Source organism: Cucurbita moschata, unplaced genomic scaffold (assembly GCF_002738365.1).
Source record: "Cucurbita moschata cultivar Rifu unplaced genomic scaffold, Cmos_1.0 Cmo_Scf00051, whole genome shotgun sequence".
In the NCBI taxonomy this organism is placed as follows: Eukaryota; Viridiplantae; Streptophyta; class Magnoliopsida; order Cucurbitales; family Cucurbitaceae; genus Cucurbita; species Cucurbita moschata.
Genome location: NW_019268567.1, coordinates 191,338 through 212,585, shown reverse-complemented (window position 1 = coordinate 212,585; position 21,248 = coordinate 191,338). Strand labels below are relative to the sequence as shown.

The following is a 21,248-nucleotide window of genomic DNA, read 5'->3' as shown; positions in this document are numbered from 1 at the left end:
ATTGAATAATTCGACTTTAAATGCGTTCAAATGGTCAACGTATTTAATATATTCGAACACATGAGTCTAAACTAATAAAAATGGAATTTGATTGGGTGATTTTAGAAATAAACATAAATAATTTGATTGGAATATTTGGGAGTGAGAGTGAGACATTTAAGTATATCAATGTGAGTTTGAGTTGGAACAATATTGACCAAACAAACAATTTGTTAATAAAATAAAGTAATAAAGAAAAATAGAACTTTATTTGATTGTCAATTTGTAATTTGGATGTTGTTGGAAGAATATAGTACCCACTCACATGTAAAACCAAGAACAAAGGGTTGATGGCCCCATCACCCTTATTCCTAATATGACAAAAAATAAAACACATAATAATGTGTCACATCCATTTCTCATCTTTATTATTCTCTCTACTCCTTATATTTTTATTTTATTCTTAATTTCACCCCAAAACAATTTTAATCAAACTAAAATTATCTTTTTAACTTTAAAATTTATCCTAAATAAATAATTTGTTCAAACATGTATATATATATATATATATAGTCTAAATAGATCATTGGTAGAGCATGGTGTCACAATCCAACAATGGTTGTGCCCCATGTATGTCATCGAGGATGATGACTAGGTTAAGTCGGGGAGATGTCACAACCTAACTATGAATAGAGTAGGTTGTGACCCACACGTTGCGACAAGAGAAGCGGCGACCCTTAAGTGGCGCCATCCGACCATGTAAAGGGCCTAGACGAGTGTCATGATGCGACCGAGGAGAACGGTGCATCATCTAACACACCACATGAAGTGTGGCATTGAAGACAAGTTGAGACATAAGCAAGACAGAGACATCGAATAGACAAGAGAGGCAAAGATAGGCTTGTTGAAGGGTCGGGTAGGGTCCCAAACCTTAACCTCGAAAGTCGGGGTTGCGGAGAGAATTTAGGCATGCGGTTCAGGAGTTAAGTCCGTCCATATGAAATATGAATGCTCGCCAAGTTTGGTGTCAATCGGACACCGGATGGACAATGCACGACATCGTATGGAAAATGCACGACACCGTATGACAGTTCACCAAAATCATGTCTATGCCTATAAAATTGAAAATGACTCAAAATGTACTATAGGAGGTAACATGGTGTTAGCTCTCCACCACCCCTGGGCCATGTGGTCTAAGTGAGCTACCATGTGGCACATACGTGTGTCATAGTGTGGGCGAGCGTGTTGAGACGAGTGTCTCGGGCGACTTCCTTTGAAATGGGTTTTTCAAGGGCAATACCGGACGGCACGGGTGCACCGGTATTGTGCCCCAGCCTGCGTGTTGGAGGTTGCTACATACACCCGCTATCCAGCACGGTATCCGTAAATGACACGACATGGGCATGGGAGGGCCAGTGCCTCGATAGAACCCGGATGGATGGATGTTCGGGAAATCCCGATGATATGAGCGACACGTGGGCTAGTGGCATGACCGAACGAGTTGTGATGGCCGACGACATCTTGAGACTCGGAATGACACCAAGACATATGAACCATGTCGATGGGGATCGAGATGACAAGATGAGATGTGATGTTGTATTGAGAGATCTTGGCCCGAGTAGAGGCATGGTCAAGCTGAATGACTTAGCCTAGTGTAGAGGCAAGTCGGATGTGTCGCAGATGATTGAACATGCACGCGCAGGTGGTGTGTGTGGTTGAACAAGCTTGGATTCCGTACAAGCAATGTTCAATTGGCGAAGACAAACCTCGCCTAAGGTCCGACGAAGCTACAAAATCGGGGCAAAAAATATATATAAAACTTAATTTTCCTTAAGACTAATTGTGAGCGTGTCAAGATCACGATGCCGCACAATAAAAAATGTAGGACCCTAACACACGGTGGGAGGCACCTCAACACAATGATAAGAATTTATTATCTCAACCCCCACTACACATTTGTCATTTTCAATATATTTTTCACTTTATCTCACTAAAAAAAAATCTAACTTTATCTCACTAAAAAAAAATCTAAAATTTGAAAAGTGAGTCCCTTTCGTTCCTTGAGTACTAACCTATCGATGTCTTTATTGAATTATTGACCCTCATTTCGTAATATCTCATATACGAGTGTTTTTAAGTTTTTATTGTCTCACGATAGTTCGTACTTAGAGTTTTTTTATACTTCTTTGGAATCTCCATGGAGTCTTAGGGTAAGTTGGTTAGTTATATTGAATTGTTATGGTTCATGTCACATACTCAAGTATCATGTATCAATAAGGTCGACCTTTCATTGTTTGAAACTAATAAGCTACTAGGTCACTATGGTAATTCCTTAATAAGCCACATCATGTCATTCTAAGACTCGCGTGCCTACCAATCTTCTGCACTCATGTATACCATTACACCGGTAGAAAAGTCCATGACCAATGAATAGTTAAAAATCCCTTGATTATTTCCATGACACATAACTGTGCTCAGATAAAATTACTACGATAAATTGTGAACCCTCAGTCACTATAACAGATTCACTCATAGGAGGTAGGTTCACTCATAGGAGGTAATGGCTCGATTACTAGTCTCCACATTACCATAGAAGTCATAGGAGTGATCCTATAATTGACACTACCATGCACAACATATCTCCTCGGGGCAAGTATACGATTAAGGATGAGTTGGCGAGTCTCCTAAGTGCTCTCACAGGTCAAATAACTCGAGGTTGGTTACTTTAACATGGGGCATAATGTAGGATCCCTCCGACCTGTGAAATACTTATTAATCAAAAACACTTTGCCCTTCGCTCTATCCTTTTCTCTTCCTCTGTCTCCATGTGTACAAATATATTAAATTTTAATTCCACTGTTCTTTTTTTGAGCACACATGGAAGATGTTTTCCTTTGGCTCATGGTTTTGGAGTTCCCAATATAATAATAAATGAACTGTCATTTTTGTTTTCTTTCTTCTTTTTTTCTTTTTTTTTTAATTAACCCATTTTCAAATATATATATATATATATATATATATATATATATATATTTCTGGACCTCATTAATGTGAAAAGACATTCATGCCCCTCTCTTCACGAGTCAACACGATCTTACCCTCTTAAAATTCAAATTCTTGGCACTTTCCCCCTTTTGGTGCTGAGATTCCCTCCATCTTCTAGATGCAACAAGGGGTTGATTGAATCTTCCTTCAATTCTCTCCGTCTTTTAGTTTGATACGAAAAAAACATCAATCATACAATTATTTCAATAAAGATACGAAGAAAAAGTTGTTAAAATTATCAAAAAATATTTCAATTCATGTCACATGGAAGAAGAACGAAGTTTCATTGTTATAAAGTTTGAGTGAATTACAATTTAGAGTATTTTAGAGTTATTGTATTTCATTAATGTATTTTAAAACATTTTATTTACTTCATGTTACATTTACATCATGGTTAAATATGACCATAAAATATGAATGTTACAATTCTCAGAATGTCTTTAATAGTTTCATTTTGAAGCTATATAAAGCCATGCATGTTGTATTTGTAAGTAGACTCGGAAAATGTAGTAAAAAAAATATTTGTGCTTTCTTTAGCTAATGACTAAGTTTCTTTGCAATTCTATGCAGTTTAGATTGCATGTAGAATCATTCAAGCTCGACATGATCAATCTTGCTTGTGGAGTGATTCGAATCTCAAACAAGTGTTCTTGCATTGAGATATTTGATCAACAAGAATCATCCAAGCTAGACATGATCGATCTTGCTTTTGGAGTGATTCGAATCTCAAACAATGTTCTTGCCTTGAGATATTCGATCAACAAGATAATCTGAATCTTACTCCCCTCGTAGTGATTCCTTATAACAGTTCCTTTATGTGCACATGAACCCATTAGGCAGACTTGTATATGTAACTCTTATGTTTGACAATGGGCTAGCACACATTCACCATGTTGATAATTAATAGAAAAAAAAAAGTGCTTATAATATCGTGGTGTAACGTTCATATGTAACATATTGGAGGAGTAATCCATGCTTGTGTGACACATAACATGCATGAGACCTTACATTAAGAATCATGGTTCAATGAGATAATGCACAAAATACTAAATTTTCTATGAGACTTGCATCCATATTCAGTGGTATTTCATTCATGCTTATCATACATGATACATATGGTTTCTCGCAAGGCCATGTATTAACATACAAAACCTGAATCAATAAACATGAAATCAATACATTGCAACAAATACATTAGAATATTATATCATAAATAATAACATATACATAGACTACAAGTTACGTATTATTCATATAATCAAAGAATACTATCTCCATTGATATGAGGTATTTTGAGGAAGCACAAAGCAAAGCCTTGAGAGCTTATGCTCAAAGTAGATAATATCAAACTATTGTGGAGATCTGTGATTCCAAGAAATCAGAGCCATGCCCTAAACTTAACCATGTCAATAGAATTCTCAAATGTCGAACAAAGGACTCCAAAACAAAAAGGAATCGAGGCTCCTCGAAGGCATAGTAAAAAATGACAAAGACTCCAAAAGAAAAAGGAGTCGAGGCTCGATTAAGGGGAGACGTACTTTGTTCAAGGGGAGGTGTTGGATGAAAGTCCCATATCGTCTAATTTAGGGAACGATCATGGGTTTATAATCAAATAATACTATCTCTGTTGGGATGAGACATTTTGAGGAAATCTAAAGCAAAACCATGAGAGCTTATCCTCAAGGAAGACAATATCATATCATTGTGAAGATCTATGATTCCTAACATCCGTTTCAACAATAAGCTCACTTATAATTTTAGACTCAACTCGATGCTCCTAAACTTATTTGGACCAAATGTTCTTGGTCTTAGAGTCTAAATAAATCAGTATTACTTAAATGTCCTAACGGAAGTAGGAAAATATTATAAATTATCAAAAAAAAAAAAAAAAAAATCATTCTAACCTTTTTTATCCTCAATTGGGTAAAATATTTCCAAAATGACTTGGGGTACTTCTCCACCACATTACCCTATGAACAAAGGCATAAAGGTAATTTCACCCCCTACTTATATTAAAATCATTTACAAAAGGTCCAGAAAAAAAAAAAAAAACTTTTTAAAAAACGAGCCTATCATCATAAATGAAAACAAAAGAGATCCAGGAATTTGCGTTGAATCTCCCACATCCCCTCCAAATTCTCCCCCCAAAATGCCCAAAAAAGGGAAAAAAAAAAAAAAAAAATCTCTTCCTTGTAGCTCAAGAGAATAGTGATCTTTGAAGAAATGGGGTTTTGTTATCTGTGAAGAAAATCAAATATGCCAACAGTTTGGGTGTCCTTGAAGAAATCTTTGTACTGCAAATCAGACCCATCAGAAGTCCATGACCCAAAAACCAGAAAGAATTTGGGTTCAATTTTGACCAGAAAAACAGGGGGAGGAGGCAGATCAGGTTGTTCAAGGTCCATAGCAAATCTCAAAGACGTCATCCATGGCGGCACCAGCAAGAGGCATTTCGACAAGCCCCCAAGTTGCAGTCCAAGATCCATTGGCAGCAGCGACTTTCTCAACCCAATAACCCACCAAGTCATTCTCAACAACTCTAGATGCGAGCTCAAAATCACCGGTTTCCATACCGGTTTCCCCCAAGATGTACCTGCCGCCGATCCTCACGCCGGTGCTAACACCGCTTCCACCTTCGTCGGCACTCTGACACCAGGCACACCCGGCCCCGGTGCCTACCCATTGAGGCCTTCTTCGAGAAAGTTCCCATTAAGAGACGGATTCGGAAGCTCTCATAAATCTGGCGGCGGCGGAGTGAGGAACAGAGTCTCTTTGAAAACAGAGGATATTGGGAATGGGTTTTGTTCGACGGTTACTTGCCATAAATGTGGCGAGCAGTTCAACAAATGGGATTCTGCTGAAGCACATCATCTTTCAAATCATGCTGGTATGCAACAAAAATTCTGAATTCAATTTTCTGCGTATTTGTTTTAAATCTAAAACTCATGAAATTTGCAGTAACAGAGCTTGTGGAAGGAGATTCATCAAGGAAAATCGTGGAGATAATATGCAGAACAAGCTGGTTAAAATCAGAGAATCAAAGTGGCAGAATAGAAAGAGTGGTGAAAGTTCACAATATGCAACGAACACTAGCCCGATTCGAGGAGTATCGTGAGACAGTCAAAATGAAAGCCAGCAAGCTCCCAAAGAAGCACCCACGGTGCATTGCAGACGGGAACGAGCTGCTGCGATTCTACGGCACGACGGTCGCGTGCTCACTTGGCCTCAATGGCTCCTCCAGCCTCTGCATATCGGAGAAATGCTGCGTGTGCAGAATCATACGCAATGGGTTCTCAGCAAAGACAGAGATGAAAGAAGGGATAGGCGTGTTCACAACTTCTACGAGTGCAAGAGCATTCAGCTCGATTGAGATGTCGGGATGGGACGAGGCGATAACGAGGAAGGCGATGATTGTATGCAGGGTGATTGCAGGGAGAGTTCATAGGCCATTGGAGAACATACAGGAAATGGCTGGACAGACGGGGTTTGATTCATTGGCGGGGAAAGTTGGGTTGCATTCAAATATAGAAGAGCTTTATTTGTTGAATCCTAGAGCTTTGCTTCCATGTTTTGTGGTAATTTGCAAAGCATGAAGCAAATTATTGTGGGAATTTTAGTAGAAAATTCAAAATCCAAAATGATGTGAGGAGAGGAGGAGGGCGTTTCAGGCGTGTCCGTGTCAGTGTCTGTGTCATATTGTTGGTGGCGGAAGCATATTTGAGGCTGTCTTTGTTGCATGTCTCCGTCCAGAACAGCCTATAGGTTTGGTGCAAAAGGGCTATATGCGAGAAGCCCACGGTCCCTCTCTCTCTCCATTCAAAGGGCATATTATAATCATTTAACTCGAGGGTCTATTTTAGTTTATAACATATAAGTGAGATTCTGGAGAGGTTTTCACGTTCTTTTATGAAATGATTCACAGTTTTAAAACATGTCTGGTCGTGAGAAGTTTTCACATGTTCTCTTTTTCGACCGATTTGAGATGTCACAAATATAAAGTGAAATATCTTATCGTCGGATATTTTTATAAATTGAAATATTCAATATTGATGGTATATGTCAACAAGTATACCCGAAAATAATAATAATAATAATTAATTAATTAATTAAATTAAATTAAATGAAGCATAACTCAATTATTGAAGATATATGTTATAGACAAAAAAAAATAAAAAATAAATAATAATAATGTCAAGCATTAAAAAAAAAAAAAACTACAAACACAAATAAAAATAATGTTACAGATGTGGATAATGAATATTTTAATTTAAAATATATTCTCTTTTATCATTTAAAATGTGTTTCACGTTAAAATTTTGGGAACTTTGAAGTTTTAGGTTTAGTTATAAATAAATAAAAGAATCAAATGTTAAATTTACATTAAAAAAAAAAATAGCAATTTATTACTAAATTGGATAGTTTTATTAATTAATCGAGTCAGATGATATTAGAAAACTAAGATGATCTACACTATAAGAAAAATGATCGATTATTATGGTCGATGCTCTATAATTACTAAACTAAAAAATAATCTAAAAATGTTGGAGTACATGGATGTTAGGAGTATTACGATTATTGTTCCTTAAGTTTAAAATATTACATTTTTTACTCTTATATTTTTAGCTGAATTTGCTATTTTCTTCTAAAAGGGCGAGATTTACTTAGAATTATTTTATGTTAATTAATTAAAAATGAACAATGAAGATAATATATATATATATATATATATATATATATATATATATATTTATTAATGGATAAAAGAGTATAAAATTATAGTGTTAATATTTGAGAAGTTTGACTATTTCTCCCTTTTATTGGAAATAGTGATTTAGATGAGGTATGTTTGGTTGGCACCATGTAATTTCATGCATGAGAACTCCATTCGAGATGCCTCTCCACCTAATATTAACACCATAATTTCCTACTTAGGTGGAAAGGGAGTGGAGAACGTTTTTATCCGATAGATTAATGGGTCAGTGACAGATTATATTCTTCATCATAAGTCTCCGTCCAGCTGAATATAAATATATTTTCAACACATATTAATAAAAATAAATTAGTTAGTTTTGAATATTTTAACACTAATTTATTAAGATTTTTATTTACCGGAAAAAAAAATTATGTTTGTCCGGACTTACCCTTAGAATCCCTCGAGGCTCTTTAAACCATATCTACTAGCAAAAGTTTTCAATTCCTTACAAATGGTGTTTTGTTCCGCTCCCCGACCAATCTGGGACATCATGCATGTCCATCACGCATATCAACCGTGTTTTATTCTCCTCCCCAACCAATATGGAACATCACGCATGTCTTAAGCCACTTGATGATTAGGCCAAAAGTCAATTGGGTTTAACACGACTTAGCCCAAAGTCCAATTTAACCTAAAGTCCATTGTCGGAAGTTGGGCCAAAGAAAATGTTGAGCCCAAACCCAATTTTTAATTTAAGTATCAAATTCATTAGCTTTATAATTCAGTTAATTTATAACTTAATTAAGAACTTGAAAAAGAACTTGTTGCCGTTCATTGTAAGCCATACAAAACCCAAATTCATTCTAAGTAAGAGATATAAAGCCACATTCAACACAAGCACTAATTGTGTCCTTTATTATATCATCTATTCCATGCTCCAACTCAAACCCCAAATCTTTCAATTTCTTGTTTCCAACCTCAGAACGCATCCAATTTTGCTTCTCATCAACACATCTGCGCAACAAACAACAAACCCATGTCAATTTCCCTACATCCCGTCATCCAATTTTCGTGCTCGAATCAAATACTACCTTTCCAACTTCACATGACAGTGTCGTGATAGTCGTTCTGTCAACTCTGACAATGTATAGCTTCCGACACAACATAGATATCGTCCTTTGGCCTTTGTGTTCTCCATTAGGAAGATGTGAGCTCTACATATATCGCTGGTGTGAACCACTGCAACTGATCCTATTCTTTCGTTCACCGTCGATATAATCTTAAGAAAGTTGGGATCTCCTATAGAATTGATTAGGTTCATCATTTCATTTCATGTAATTTGCTTCAAGATAATAAATTTAATCTTTTATCCATACTTATAACAAATATATTTTGGCTAGTTTATTTATGCAGTAGAATGAAAAAAATAAAATGTAGAAAGATTTTTACTTGTTATTGGCGCCATGAGAACTTGAACGCTTGATGGGACATTGGAAGTAAGGAATGGACCAGAAACTGTGCTTGTAATTACTGAAACGATATCAATGTCATTTTCAGATGCAAATTTAAATGCTGCATCCTCACTTAGACGCTTTGAAAGTGCATACACCTATAATAACCAAACAGAATTAGAGTTAGAGTAGAGTTTCAAATTAGCCAAATGATGATACGTCACTTACCCAGCCACTTGGTTTGTTCTTCCAAACTTGATCTACAAAAGTTTGACATGATTCATCAACGAAACACCTTCGTTTTCCATCTACATCTTTACCAGTGAGAGTACTAATCGTCGACGTGAGAACGACTCGCTTCACTGATCTAGATTTCATGCATGACTTAAGCACGTTGAGGGTCCCCTTAATTTCCGGGTTGATCACATTTGTTTGGACATATTCCTCTTCAAAAGTTATTAAAAGGAAAACGTAAGTCTTTGCTTCATTCAATTATGTCATCTTCTTATATTAAAAAGAGCTTACCAATATTGTCCTGTTGATCAACATTGAAAGTCATGGAAGCAGCAACATGAAATACACCATCACACCCTTTTACAGCTTCATCAAAGCTTCCTTCTTCTCGTAGATCGGCTTTGAACAGTTGCAAACGGTCCGTGTTCATCCATAAAGACAATAGCTTTAAAGACTTTGCTGCACCGACGACAAATTTTTTTTTATTAAGTACTTAACAACATCTAAAAATTTATTTTGAATAACATAAGTACATGTGGCGTTGATATTCAAAATTTTGCCATTCGAGTAAAAAATATAACATCTTATCCAACCTAAAACTAGGATTTGATGGTTCAAATTGACGGGATCAAAAACTTCATCATCTTCTATATCATATAATATGTGAACGAAGAATCGATCTAGTTTATTTATGGATCAAAATTGGGACGGATCGTATCATTCAAAATTTGAGAAACCACGTAAAAGTAAACTTGAAAATTTGATTAATTCAAAAAGGGATTTCAGGTGTGTAATAAGTACCTGAATTGTTCCTAAAATTGAAAGTTAAATAAATTTTGTAAGATTCAGAGATGGAGCAGATAAAAACAAACAGTCCCATCATTGAAAAAAAAAAAAAAAGGGTGGGGGGCCTTGAAGAAATAAAAAAGAAGGTGACAAACCTGGGTGTCGAAGAGTGGCATGGACGTTATACCCACTTTGAAGAAGAAGGTTAACCAAGGAAGAGGCGATGAAGCCTGTGGCACCAGTGACGCAGTATGTTGTTGTTGGAGTTCCCCTTCGCCTTCCTCCTTCTGAACCTGATTCTTCCATCTCTCTGCTTTCTCCGCCCAAACCCAAACCCAAACCCCTTTTCTTTTCTTTTCTTTTCTTTTCTTTTCTTTTTATTTATTTATTTGGATGCAGATTCCATAAAAGCTCCAACAAACCCACACAAAACGTATGCCTTCGCTCTGTAAAAAATATAAAATACTGTACAACAGACAAACAAACTCCCTAGTGGGGAAACTGCTTTCTTAAAAACAACCCAATTAAATTTCATTTTTTACATCCAAACTTCTTTCCTTATATAACTTTTTTTAATTTATCTTAATTTACCTCCCAATTTGATGAAATTGAAAATGTTCTTGATAAAAATGATGGCATCCAAATTAGGGAAATCTTCAAATCTCTATTCTCATTCAAAATTCAAAATCGGTGTAATCGTAATGATTTTTCTGAGGAAGCATGTAAGTATATATGCAGATAGAATAGATGTAATGACTCTAGATTTTTACTAACTTTAATCTCTACGGTATATATAACATAACTATTTTATGCGGAAATAATCATGAAATTACATGTTTAATAAAAGGTCTTAAAAATAACTTAACGGAAAAATTAAAATAGACAAGTAAAAATTAAATACAAATACCTTATACTAACCTATAGTCTATGCATGTGTTATGGTCACAAATTTCATGACATAAGACTCTATGCATGTGTTACTTTATAAATTTCTATAATCCTTTTAAACCATGACACAAAGGCTCCTCATCAAACTTCATGTCATTTAGAGGTCACTTTGGTTATAAGCCAATGGTATATATTATAGGGGCATTTTGGTCATTTTATGCCCACCCTTGGTTTGGCCTCCTGTCATAGTCCATGACCACTAAATATCATACATGACTGTATCATGTCATATTGAGCCTTCACCTAAAATTTTATGAGAAAAAAAATCCATTTATAATGTTTGTGGTTTAGGTGCTTCATTGAAATCAACATTCATGTGGAAAATAACGTTGGAAAACTTTAAATACATAGCAAAATCATTTTCATGCATATAGTAGCATTTAGTAGCTTACACAACCATGACTCTCTCTATTCACAGTACAAAACTAGCTAAATCTAAACACTATCAATATATCAATTAACATTCACATTTCATGTCAGGTAAATCATGAAATGGGAACTACTTTTTCTATTCTTAGACTTAGGTAGCCTGCTCTACCTAAATAGTACGCAACCAGTGTCCTGGGTCGAGGTGCTACGTCGTAAAACTCTATCTATGGTGGGACAATGTGGTGTGTGTGCTAGCATGCTCTCATCATCCATGAGAGGTTAGCTAGTGAACCCTATCCACAAGACCATCTAGTCACCTAAGGTTGGGGGAGCGATCCTTTGTGTTTGCAAGTTACTAAGACTACCATATAATACTATTTCCCCTCTTAGGACAGATATGTTGTGTGTCATAATTTAACTATGAAGAGAGTAGGTTATGACCCTCATGTTGCGACAAGAGAAGCAGCAATCCTCAAGTGGCGCCTATCCAGCCATGCGAGGGCCTAGACAAGTGCCATGATGCAACTAAGAAGGACGGTGCATCATTTAATGTACCACACAAAGTAGACATTGAAGAGAAGATGAAGCATAAACAAGACAAGGGCAACAAGTAGATACAAGTGTCAAAGATAGGTTTGTTAAAGGGTTGGGTAGGGCCCAATCCTTAACCTCAAAAGTCAGCTTTCTGAAGGAAATTTGGAGATACGACTTTGGAGTAAAGTTTGTTCATATGAAATATGAATGCTTGCCAAAGTTGGTATCAACCGAACATCGAACGGATGCTCTACGACACCAAATGACTGTTCGCTCTGACATCTATGCAAGAAGCATTGAAAATGCTCAAAATGTACCTTAGGGGGAGACATGGTGTTGGCTCTCCACCACGTCTGGACCCTATGACCTAAGCGAGCTACCCTATGGCACATACGTGACACAGTGTGAGCGAGCATCGCGGACATCTTCCTTTGAAAATGGTCTTTCAAGGACAGTACCAGATGAAACAAATGTGTCAGTATTGCCCCAACCCATGTGTCAAGGGTTAGATTATGCTCCCGCAATCCGAAACGTATGTCACAAATGGTTTAGCATGGACTTGAAGAGTCTGATCCTCAAGAGAATTCGTATGGATGGATGTTCGAAATGTTGGGATGAGAAGATTGACACATGAGTCAGTTTCCAACGGATGTGTCTAAGTAAGTCAAGATGGTCGAGTTGTCCCGAAACATGAAATGACATCACGATCCATGAGTCATGTTGTTGGGAACCTAGATGACGATGAGATGTGATGTTGTGTCACACACGATTGAACATATACGCATGAGTGGCGTGTGTGGCCGAACAAGTTTAGATTTTGCACAAGTTGTGTTCGGTTGGTGAAGACAAACCTCGTTGTCGGTTCAATGAAGGCACAAATTTGGGCGAAAAATGTGAATGGGACTTGAGTTCCCCCTTAAGGTTTGCCATGAGCGTGCCAAGATCACGATGTCGCAAGGTTGAAGAAGTCTGACTGTGACATTGTGCAGGACAATCCAACTAAACTATTGGTCACACAATCCTAACCACCCTAGGCTTGACTCGACGATATTTGTACTAAAGTGGAAAGGAAAGCGGAAGCTCTATTGACACCGTACCAACTGCTAACAGTCTAGAGGTTACCTTTGTCTTGCTGAGTTGCTACAATCTTTATGATCTTTTGACCATGGAAGCTTACTTCGCTTACGCAATTAATGACCGGTGATCTTAATTGAGGCGAGACCTCATAAAATTATGATGAGATAATATGGTGATTTCTAGTCTAAACATCATCCAAGTAAGGTTGGCTGGCCCGTCTCTAAGGATCATAAAGTCACCTAAGTTTGGGGCATGCGATCCCCATGTCCTAACCAGCTATTAGGTTATCAGATGTGGTCCTACGCTCCCCTCTCAGGAAAGGGTTTACAGCACAGTTGCCCTATTCAAGAGACCACTGGCCATTCCACGAAGCTGAATCTCACACTAACCTAACCACCCTGAGCCTAGCTCGTTAGGAAAGGCAGTGGAGGGCTTGAAGACACTATCACACTACTATTAGCCTGAAGAACCACCTTGGTCATCCTTGGTTTCCGTGGAGGTTTACTAGGTTCTTAGGGGCTTCTAGGTGGTTTAAATCTCATCTCTCATTTTTGGAACACTCGAAGTTAGCTCTTTGGGGCTAATCCAAGTCCCTAGGTGTACTCAGATCTTGACCTTTGATCACCGCTCATGATTCTGGGGTATTAGATCTACTGGAAATATTTTGACTTAGGTCAACGTGTAAATTGCATTAGCTGTGGTGCCCTAATCTTAACTGAGTTCTTTCACGCATGCTTTGTTATGGAGATACCTATTGATCACCTAAGCACTTAATCCATAATTTAAATTTGGCCCGGTCATATCTCAGAGTTGAGAAGGTTTATTGGTTTCTTAAGGCAGTTAGGTGGTTTAACACGGGCTTATGACTCTAGGTTGCTCTGTTTTGACTCCTCAAGTCTTTCTTAATCTAGGAGCACTAGGGTTTAGACACTCTTACCGTTGCTCACAATCCTAAGGTACTCAGTTTGTTGGAGGGCTCCTAACCTAGGTCATTCTCTAGCCAACCTAATTCTAATGCCCTAGCTTTGTGCATATAAACACGTTTTACAAGGAGTACACACCTGGAGCTAACAAATACTATATCATGCATACATACAAGCAAACAAGTTCAATGGACAAATAGCATCCATCAATCACCCGAAGCACAGATAAAAGAAATCCATCCTTCTTTCTGACACAATGGAAAACATATAAAACAACATTTATCACGAATCTCATCATAAGGACATTTTTGTGATTTCTTACATCATACATAACATACTCATCCACATTTGCCCAATTCGTATTTTAGTGATCATATTCTCTTTCTAGCTAAGCATGATACCTAACACATGTTTCTCATAAATCTCAACATAAGGACATAATAGTAATTTTACCATAACATACATACAATTCATACTCATCCAAAAACGCCCTTCCGGAGTCTTTAACAAGCATTTTCTTACCACCTAAGGTAAGGAATGCTTGCATGCGAGCACATCCTAGCGATCCCTATAAGTATTACTTGCCTAAAGTACATGTGGTTACTTACTTGGATGATCTGTGCCTTTCTGAGCTAGCTTTATTTGCAGCTCAAAAATTCCTAAAATCTCTCTCTCACGTGCTGTCACTTGTGCATTCAACTTCTTCGTCAAAATTTCCCTTTTTCCAAACCAATTTTCGATTCTTTTCCATATTTGTTGAAATTTCATAACTTTGGAGTGTGAGATCACACATCGGTTGGAGAAGGGAACGAAACATTTCTTATAAGGGTATGAAAATCTCTTTCTAACAGATGTGCTTAAAACCATGTGACTAACGACAATACGTAACGAGCCAAAGTGTGAAGAGATCAAAACGAGCTAAAAAAATCAATGGAGGGAAAATGTGGCTAGTTAGGTTTCTTTCTTTAAATTGTCCCTTTATTATTATCATTACTTTGTTTTTGGCATCACATGTACGGTTGTTTTGGTTTGACTTCTTGTGCGAGCAAAAACAAAGTGGTTTTAACATTTTTGTTGTTATTGGAATTCACATGGCGTGATTTCAGTGTTTTGTGTTAGCTGCGTGTGGCAGGTATATATATAATATATGGCTGCTTGTTGTAATTATATTGAATGATGTCTGCAACTGCACCACCAGAATAGGAAAGCCAACAGGCCGATGTAACCTACCAACCCCACTTCTATATGCACCTTCCACCCTTCCAGTTCAACCATTTTAATTGCTGAAATAATTGTAATTTCTTTGTTTTCTTCTTCTTCTTCTTCTCGTGTCTTCGCATGATCTCTCTCATGTCTTCTTCAACATTAAGAATTTTGTTTCTTTGTTTCGAGAGGGTTTTGTTGGATGTCTTTATCTTGCAACGTGTATTAATGATTTAAAGAATGGAAGTAGCTAGGAAAGCCAAGAACCATGCAGTTCTTGATATCATTAAAGCCATTGCCTAAAGGCTACAAGCACCATCCCTCTTTTGGATTTTCTCTTAATTTGCTTTAATATTCAAGGATGGATCTGACCGTCGCTCACGATTCTAAGGTGCTCAGTTTATTGGATGTGTCTTAACCTAGGTCATTGTCTAGCCAACCTAACTCTAACGCCCTAGCTCTGTGCAGATAAACACGCTCTACAAGGAGAATACATAGTCAAACACTTGGAGCTAACACATACTTATATCGTTCACACATACAAGAAAACAAACTCAACAGGGAGATAACATCCATCAATCACTTAGAGCACAGATTACAATAGTCCATCCTCCTTTCTAACACAACGGAAAGTATATAAAACATCATTCATCACAAATCTCATAATAGGGGCATTATTATAATTTCTTACATTATGCATACCACATAATCCATATTCCCCGACTCTCATTCTTGTCATGCATATTTTCTTTCTAACCTTGTTTAATACATAAAACAACATGGTTCTCGAAAACCTCAACTTAGGGGCATAATAGTAATTTTACTATAACACAGCACACACTCTCCAAAAATGGTCTGAAATCCTTAACATGCATTATCTAACCAACTAAGCTAAGGAATGTTTGCATGCCTAGTGTCACAATCGCACTCTTGATGGCAGCAGACTTGCGATTATGTGGCACTCACTTTCCAACGACAAGTGAGCTAAGCCAATTCATTTTTACGTCGCCTACAGCCAAGCGACGTATGCTCGAGCCTCTAGCCTTGGTTTAAGAGAAGGTTTTAGAAAACGAGGGTAGAGAGTAATTTTTGAAAGAGAGATTTTTGAAAGACGTTATATAAGCAAGCAAGAGAGTAATAACAACGGCTCACAGTATATAACCTTGGGTAGGGAGAAGTTGACAACTAGTCATATCCCCCTATAGTACATTCTGAGGCATTTCATGTTTAGCAAGCCTAGACATGATTTTTCCAAAACATCATACTTCCTAGAAATACAAAAGGAAAACACTAGAACATGGAAAGACATAAAGGGTTTGGCTTGCCATGGGCATGCGGCCATGGGCAACACGCCTTGGACGAGCATGACCGTGACATACTCCCCCACCTAAATGGTTGACGTCTTTGTCAACCGACTACTTTCAAACCTGGGGATGTGGGTGGCGGCGGAGTCTAGATCTTCGGCGCGTTCCTAGCTAGTTTCCTCCATAGGGAGTTTTTTCCATTTGACAAGGAATTCACGAATCATCTAAATGGGTCTTCCTATCTTCCTAACTCTGTTGGCTAGGATCTCTTCTACTTCTTTGGTGTCTCTTTATTTCAGATCGATGCTGGTCATCGTCTGGGTCAGGGTGCAAGTTGCTCACATGAATTACTGGGTGAATTTTCATCCATGTGGGTAGCGCAACTATGTAGGAAGTAGCCCTGATATTTTTTAAGGACTTCAATCGGGCTTTCATATTTTCGAACTAGTCTTTGGTCCTTTCGGTTGCGGAATCTGATTTGTTCTGGTCTCAACTTGATAAGGACTTGGTCTCCTGCTCGGAATTGGAGGGGGAGACGCTTCTTGTCTGCCCACCTCTTCATATGCTTGGAAGCTTTCTCCAAATATGCCCGGGCTATATCTGTTGTCTGCTTTCATTCGCTGGTGAAATTTTGAGCTTGAGGGTTTTTGTTAAATAAAAGCTATGTTCTTAGGTTGTTTTTACATCTCAAAACTTCTGAATTCACAACAATAGAAGAGCGTAATTCTAGCTGCCATTTTTTGGCTAACTTGGGCGAAGTCTTCGCCCACTTTGTAATTAGCCTTTTTATTTTTGTAATTAGATTTGTTATTTAAACAATTCAACTAGAGAGAAATAAAACATCGAGTTTTTCAGCAAATCTCAGCGAATCTCTCTCTCTCTCTCCTTTTACTTCCGCTATTTTTCTTTCGAAGAAACCTTCGGCCAGTTTTTCGTCGACATTTTCCTCCGAATTGCTAGAGTCAACAAGTCGTATCAGAGCCAAGTTGAAGCGATCGGTAGTATACCATTACAAAAGAGCCAATCTTATCAACAATCAAGTTGAATAGTTCAAGTGATTAGAGCGTCGACCTAACAACACACAGGTCTCAGGTTTGAGTAGAAGAAAATGCAAAGCGTGAAAACACACACATTGTTGGGGTCCATCTCGGGCAGGCTAGCATTCGCCACCATTTTCCCTAAGATTAGTATCTTCCTCTAAGGAAATATTGAATGACCTTGATCTTAAATTATAAGATTTTGCGATTTCTTCTTCCTCTAAGGAAGATACTAATCTTAGGGAAAATGGAATTTCCAAAATGACTGCGAGAGGGACGAGCAACACGAGCACTGGCGAATGGGATCCTCGACACAGGGGCAACAAACCATATGATCGGGGCTAGATCTGCGTTCTCTGAGCTCGACTTGGGGATTTGCGGGATGGTGAAATTCGGCGACGGCTCCTCGTCGAGATCGAAGGGCGCGACACCATCCTGTTCGTCAACAAGGGAGGCGAGCACCGCAAGCGGACCGACGTCTACTTCATCTCGAGGCTCAAGGCTAACCTTGTGAGCCTAGGGAGGCGAGCACCGCAAGCTGACCGACGTCTACTTCATCCCGAGGCTCAAGGCTAACCTCGTGAGCCTTGGTCAACTCGATGAGACAGGCTGCTTCATTTCCATCGAGCGCGGACTACTCAAAGTCTGCGATAATCAACGACGGCAGCTCACGCAGGTTCGACGCACGACAAACCGTCTTTACTTCCTAGAGTTAGAGATAGAGCAACCCGTCAGCCTCTCAGCCAAGACCGAAGAGGTATCTTGGCGGTGGCACGCAAGGTACGGGCACTTAAACTTTCCTGCTCTAGAAAAGCTACAGAAGGAGAAGTTGGTGCACGATTTGCCGGCAATCAAAGACTTGAACAAGCTAGCTGTGCGACGGGTGCCTCATCGGCAAACAGAGGCGCACACCCTTTCCGTCTCGAACATCCTCCTACCGCGCCGATGAGCCGTTGGAGCTTGTACACGGCGATATGGCACCTGACGGCCGTCTATCTCCTCAATCGGTCACCAACCCGAAGCCTCGTCGGGAAGATGCCATATGAGGCCTGGTACAACAAAAAGCCAGAGGTACATCATTTCCGCGTGTGCGGCTGCGTCGCATACATGAAGGTAACACGTCCCCACCTCGCCAAGCTCGATCCCAGGGGGCTGAAGGTCATCTTTATCGGCTATGAACCCGGGATCAAGGCGTACAGACTCTATGATCTTGTAGGGGGGCGAGCTCACGTGTCTCGCGACGTCGTCTTCGACAAAAGCACCTTCTGGCAGTGGAATGATGAGATCGAGGCAGACCATAATCCAAATCAATTCATGGTGGAGTACCTCATCACCGAGCCGAATGAAGGAGGAGCCCAGCATCAGGAGCCGTCACCGCCGCCAGCAGGTGCAGCCCCTGAACTAGTGAAATTCGCAACACCATGGACTGCGGATTCGATGCTGGATGCCCATCATGATGCTGATCTGGAGGCTAGGTACCAGAGGATGGACGACCTAGTGGGAGGAGGTAAACCACCTAGACTGGCAGCGCGCGAGCTCGAAAAGTGGCCGAACTACATGCCATTAGTGTAGATGAACCGAACACCTTTGCCGAAGCAGAAAAGAACCCGTGCTGGCTGAAGGCAATACAGGAGGAGATGACATCCATCACCGAGAACCAGACGTGGAGTCTGGAGGATATGCCGTCGGGACACCGAGCCATAGGACTCAAATGGGTCTTCAAACTGAAGCGCAACGAAAAAGGAGAAGTTGTGAAGCACAAGGCCCGTCTGGTGGCGAAGGGCTATGTCCAGAAGCAAGGAGTGGACTTCGAAGAGGTATTTGCGCCAGTGGCAAGGTTAGAATCCGTTCGTCTCTTGCTGGCAATTGCGGCACATTACTCTTGGGAGGTTCACCATATGGACGTAAAGTCTACTTTCCTTAACGGAGAGCTGAAGAAGACCGTCTATGTCCGACAACCACCTGGCTTTCTGGACAACGACAACCCTGATAAGGTACTGCGCCTGCACAAGGCACTCTACGGGCTTCGACAAGCCCCACGAGCCTGGAACGCGAAGCTCAACAGTACCCTACTGTCACTAAAATTCAAACGTTGTGCTGCTGAGCATGGCATTTACATGCACGGCCATGGCAAGCAGCGACTGATCGTGGGAGTGTACATCGACGACCTCATAATCACTGAAGGCGACGTGGAAGTCCTTGAAAGGTTCAAGAAGGAGATGTCAAAGAACTTTGAGATGAGCGATCTCGGCGTGCTCAGCTACTACCTTGGCATCGAAGTGCAACAGAATTCTACCGGCATTTCCATCTGCCAAAGTGCATATGCGAAGAAGCTGCTAGACACAACTGGGCTTGTGGACAGTAATCCTTCAAGGACGCCAATGGAGGCCCGACTCCAACTAAGGAAGGCCAGCACTACGACGATAGTCGACTCCACCAATTACCGCAGCATTGTCGGGAGTCTGTGCTATCTGGTAACCTCTCGTCCTGATCTTGCTTATTCTGTTGGATATGTGAGCAGGTTTATGGAAGCACCTAGGGAGGAGCATCTAGTGGCTGTCAAGCGCATCCTGCGCTATGTAGCCGGAACCAGAGGCTGGGGTGTAAGATACTGCGCAGGGAGAGGAAAGGAGAAACTCAAGCTGGTCGGCTACAGTGATAGTGACATGGCCGGTGACGTTGATGATCGTAAGAGCATCAGCGAAATGATCTACTTCCTCTTAGGCGGCGCGATCTGCTGGCAATCAACAAAACAGAAGGTAGTTGCTTTGTCTTCCTGCGAAGCAGAATACATCACCGCTTCGATGGCAACAACACAAGGGGTCTGGCATGAGCGACTAATGGAAGAACTCATCGGGAGAGAAAGCGATCCACCAATGCTATACGTGGACAACAAAGCTACGATCTCCCTGATCAAAAATCCAGTTCTGCACGACCGGAGCAAGCACATAGAAATCAAATTCCGCTACATTCGAGAATGTGCAGATCGAGGGCTCATCAAGATTGATTTTATCCGAACAGAGGAACAACTTGGAGACATTTTCACCAAGTCCCTGGTGCGGGTAAAATTTGAAGAACTACGCTAAAAAATCGGAGTTCAAATAATAAGGTAGATATAGCACAACTTTTAGGAGGAGATTGTTAAATAAAAGCTATGTTCCTTATTTAGTGAGGCTGATTTTACATCTCAAAACTTCTGAATTCACGCCAATGGAAGAGCGTAATTCTAGCTGCCATTCTTTGGCCAACTTGGGCGAAGTCTTTGCCCACTTTTCTATTTTTGTGTAATTATTTTTTCTATTTTTGTAATTAGATTTGTTATTTAAACAATTCAATTGGAGAGAAATAAAACATCGAGTCTTCAGCAAATCTCTCTCTCTTTTCACTTCCGCTATTTTTTCTTTCGAAGAAACTTTCGGCCAGTTTTTCGTCGACATTTTCCTCCGAATTGCCAGAGTCAACAGTTTTTTCTTGCATAAGGATGATCAATAATATGGGGTAAAGCCGGCCATCGTCCACTTACAATTTTGAAGGGGCTCTTTCCCGTAGACGAACTCGTCTGACAATTGAAACAGAATTGGGCAACATCGAGCAGTTGTATCCAGTTCTTCTGGTGAGCGTCGATGAAGTGACGTAAGTACTCTTCTAGCAAGCAGTTGAACCGT

The 21,248-nt window shown here is 39.5% G+C and overlaps 2 protein-coding genes across 3 annotated transcripts; one reads left to right on the top strand and one right to left on the bottom strand.

Moving 5' to 3' along the window:
* The first annotated feature begins 5,100 nt into the window (after positions 1–5,100).
* LOC111435970 lies at positions 5,101–6,866 on the top strand. Of its 2 annotated transcripts, XM_023073610.1 has the most exons (3): positions 5,101–5,247; positions 5,281–5,911; positions 5,983–6,866. In XM_023073610.1, exons 2-3 carry the CDS (start codon positions 5,281–5,283, stop codon positions 6,615–6,617), a joined length of 1,266 nt encoding a protein of 421 aa, XP_022929378.1. In that variant the 5' UTR covers positions 5,101–5,247; the 3' UTR covers positions 6,618–6,866. The 2 variants fall into 2 exon arrangements, with proteins under 2 accessions (XP_022929378.1, XP_022929377.1); XM_023073609.1 differs by having other exon boundaries at positions 5,101–5,911.
* Positions 6,867–8,568: 1,702 nt separating this feature from the next.
* Positions 8,569–10,531, bottom strand: LOC111435998 (putative anthocyanidin reductase). The gene is made up of 6 exons (XM_023073655.1): positions 10,344–10,531; positions 9,694–9,861; positions 9,397–9,614; positions 9,167–9,326; positions 8,809–9,016; positions 8,569–8,731 (listed from the first exon to the last, which is right to left on the bottom strand). The coding sequence occupies exons 1-6, from the start codon at positions 10,492–10,494 to the stop codon at positions 8,581–8,583; spliced, it is 1,056 nt and encodes a 351-aa protein (XP_022929423.1). The 5' UTR covers positions 10,495–10,531; the 3' UTR covers positions 8,569–8,580.
* Positions 10,532–21,248: the final 10,717 nt, after the last annotated feature.

Excerpts from the sequence above, each read along its gene's own strand:
- LOC111435970 (XM_023073610.1), top strand. The coding sequence starts at position 5,281 with ATGCCAACAGTTTGGGTGTCCTTGAAGAAATCTTTGTACTGCAAATCA. Across the intron at positions 5,912-5,982 it reads TCATCTTTCAAATCATGCTG|TAACAGAGCTTGTGGAAGGA; the intron begins GTATGCAACAAA and ends TGAAATTTGCAG.
- LOC111435998 (XM_023073655.1), bottom strand. The coding sequence starts at position 10,494 with ATGGAAGAATCAGGTTCAGAAGGAGGAAGGCGAAGGGGAACTCCAACA. Across the intron at positions 9,862-10,343 it reads TGCCACTCTTCGACACCCAG|CAAAGTCTTTAAAGCTATTG; the intron begins GTTTGTCACCTT and ends TCGTCGGTGCAG. Across the intron at positions 8,732-8,808 it reads TGTCATGTGAAGTTGGAAAG|ATGTGTTGATGAGAAGCAAA; the intron begins GTAGTATTTGAT and ends TTTGTTGCGCAG.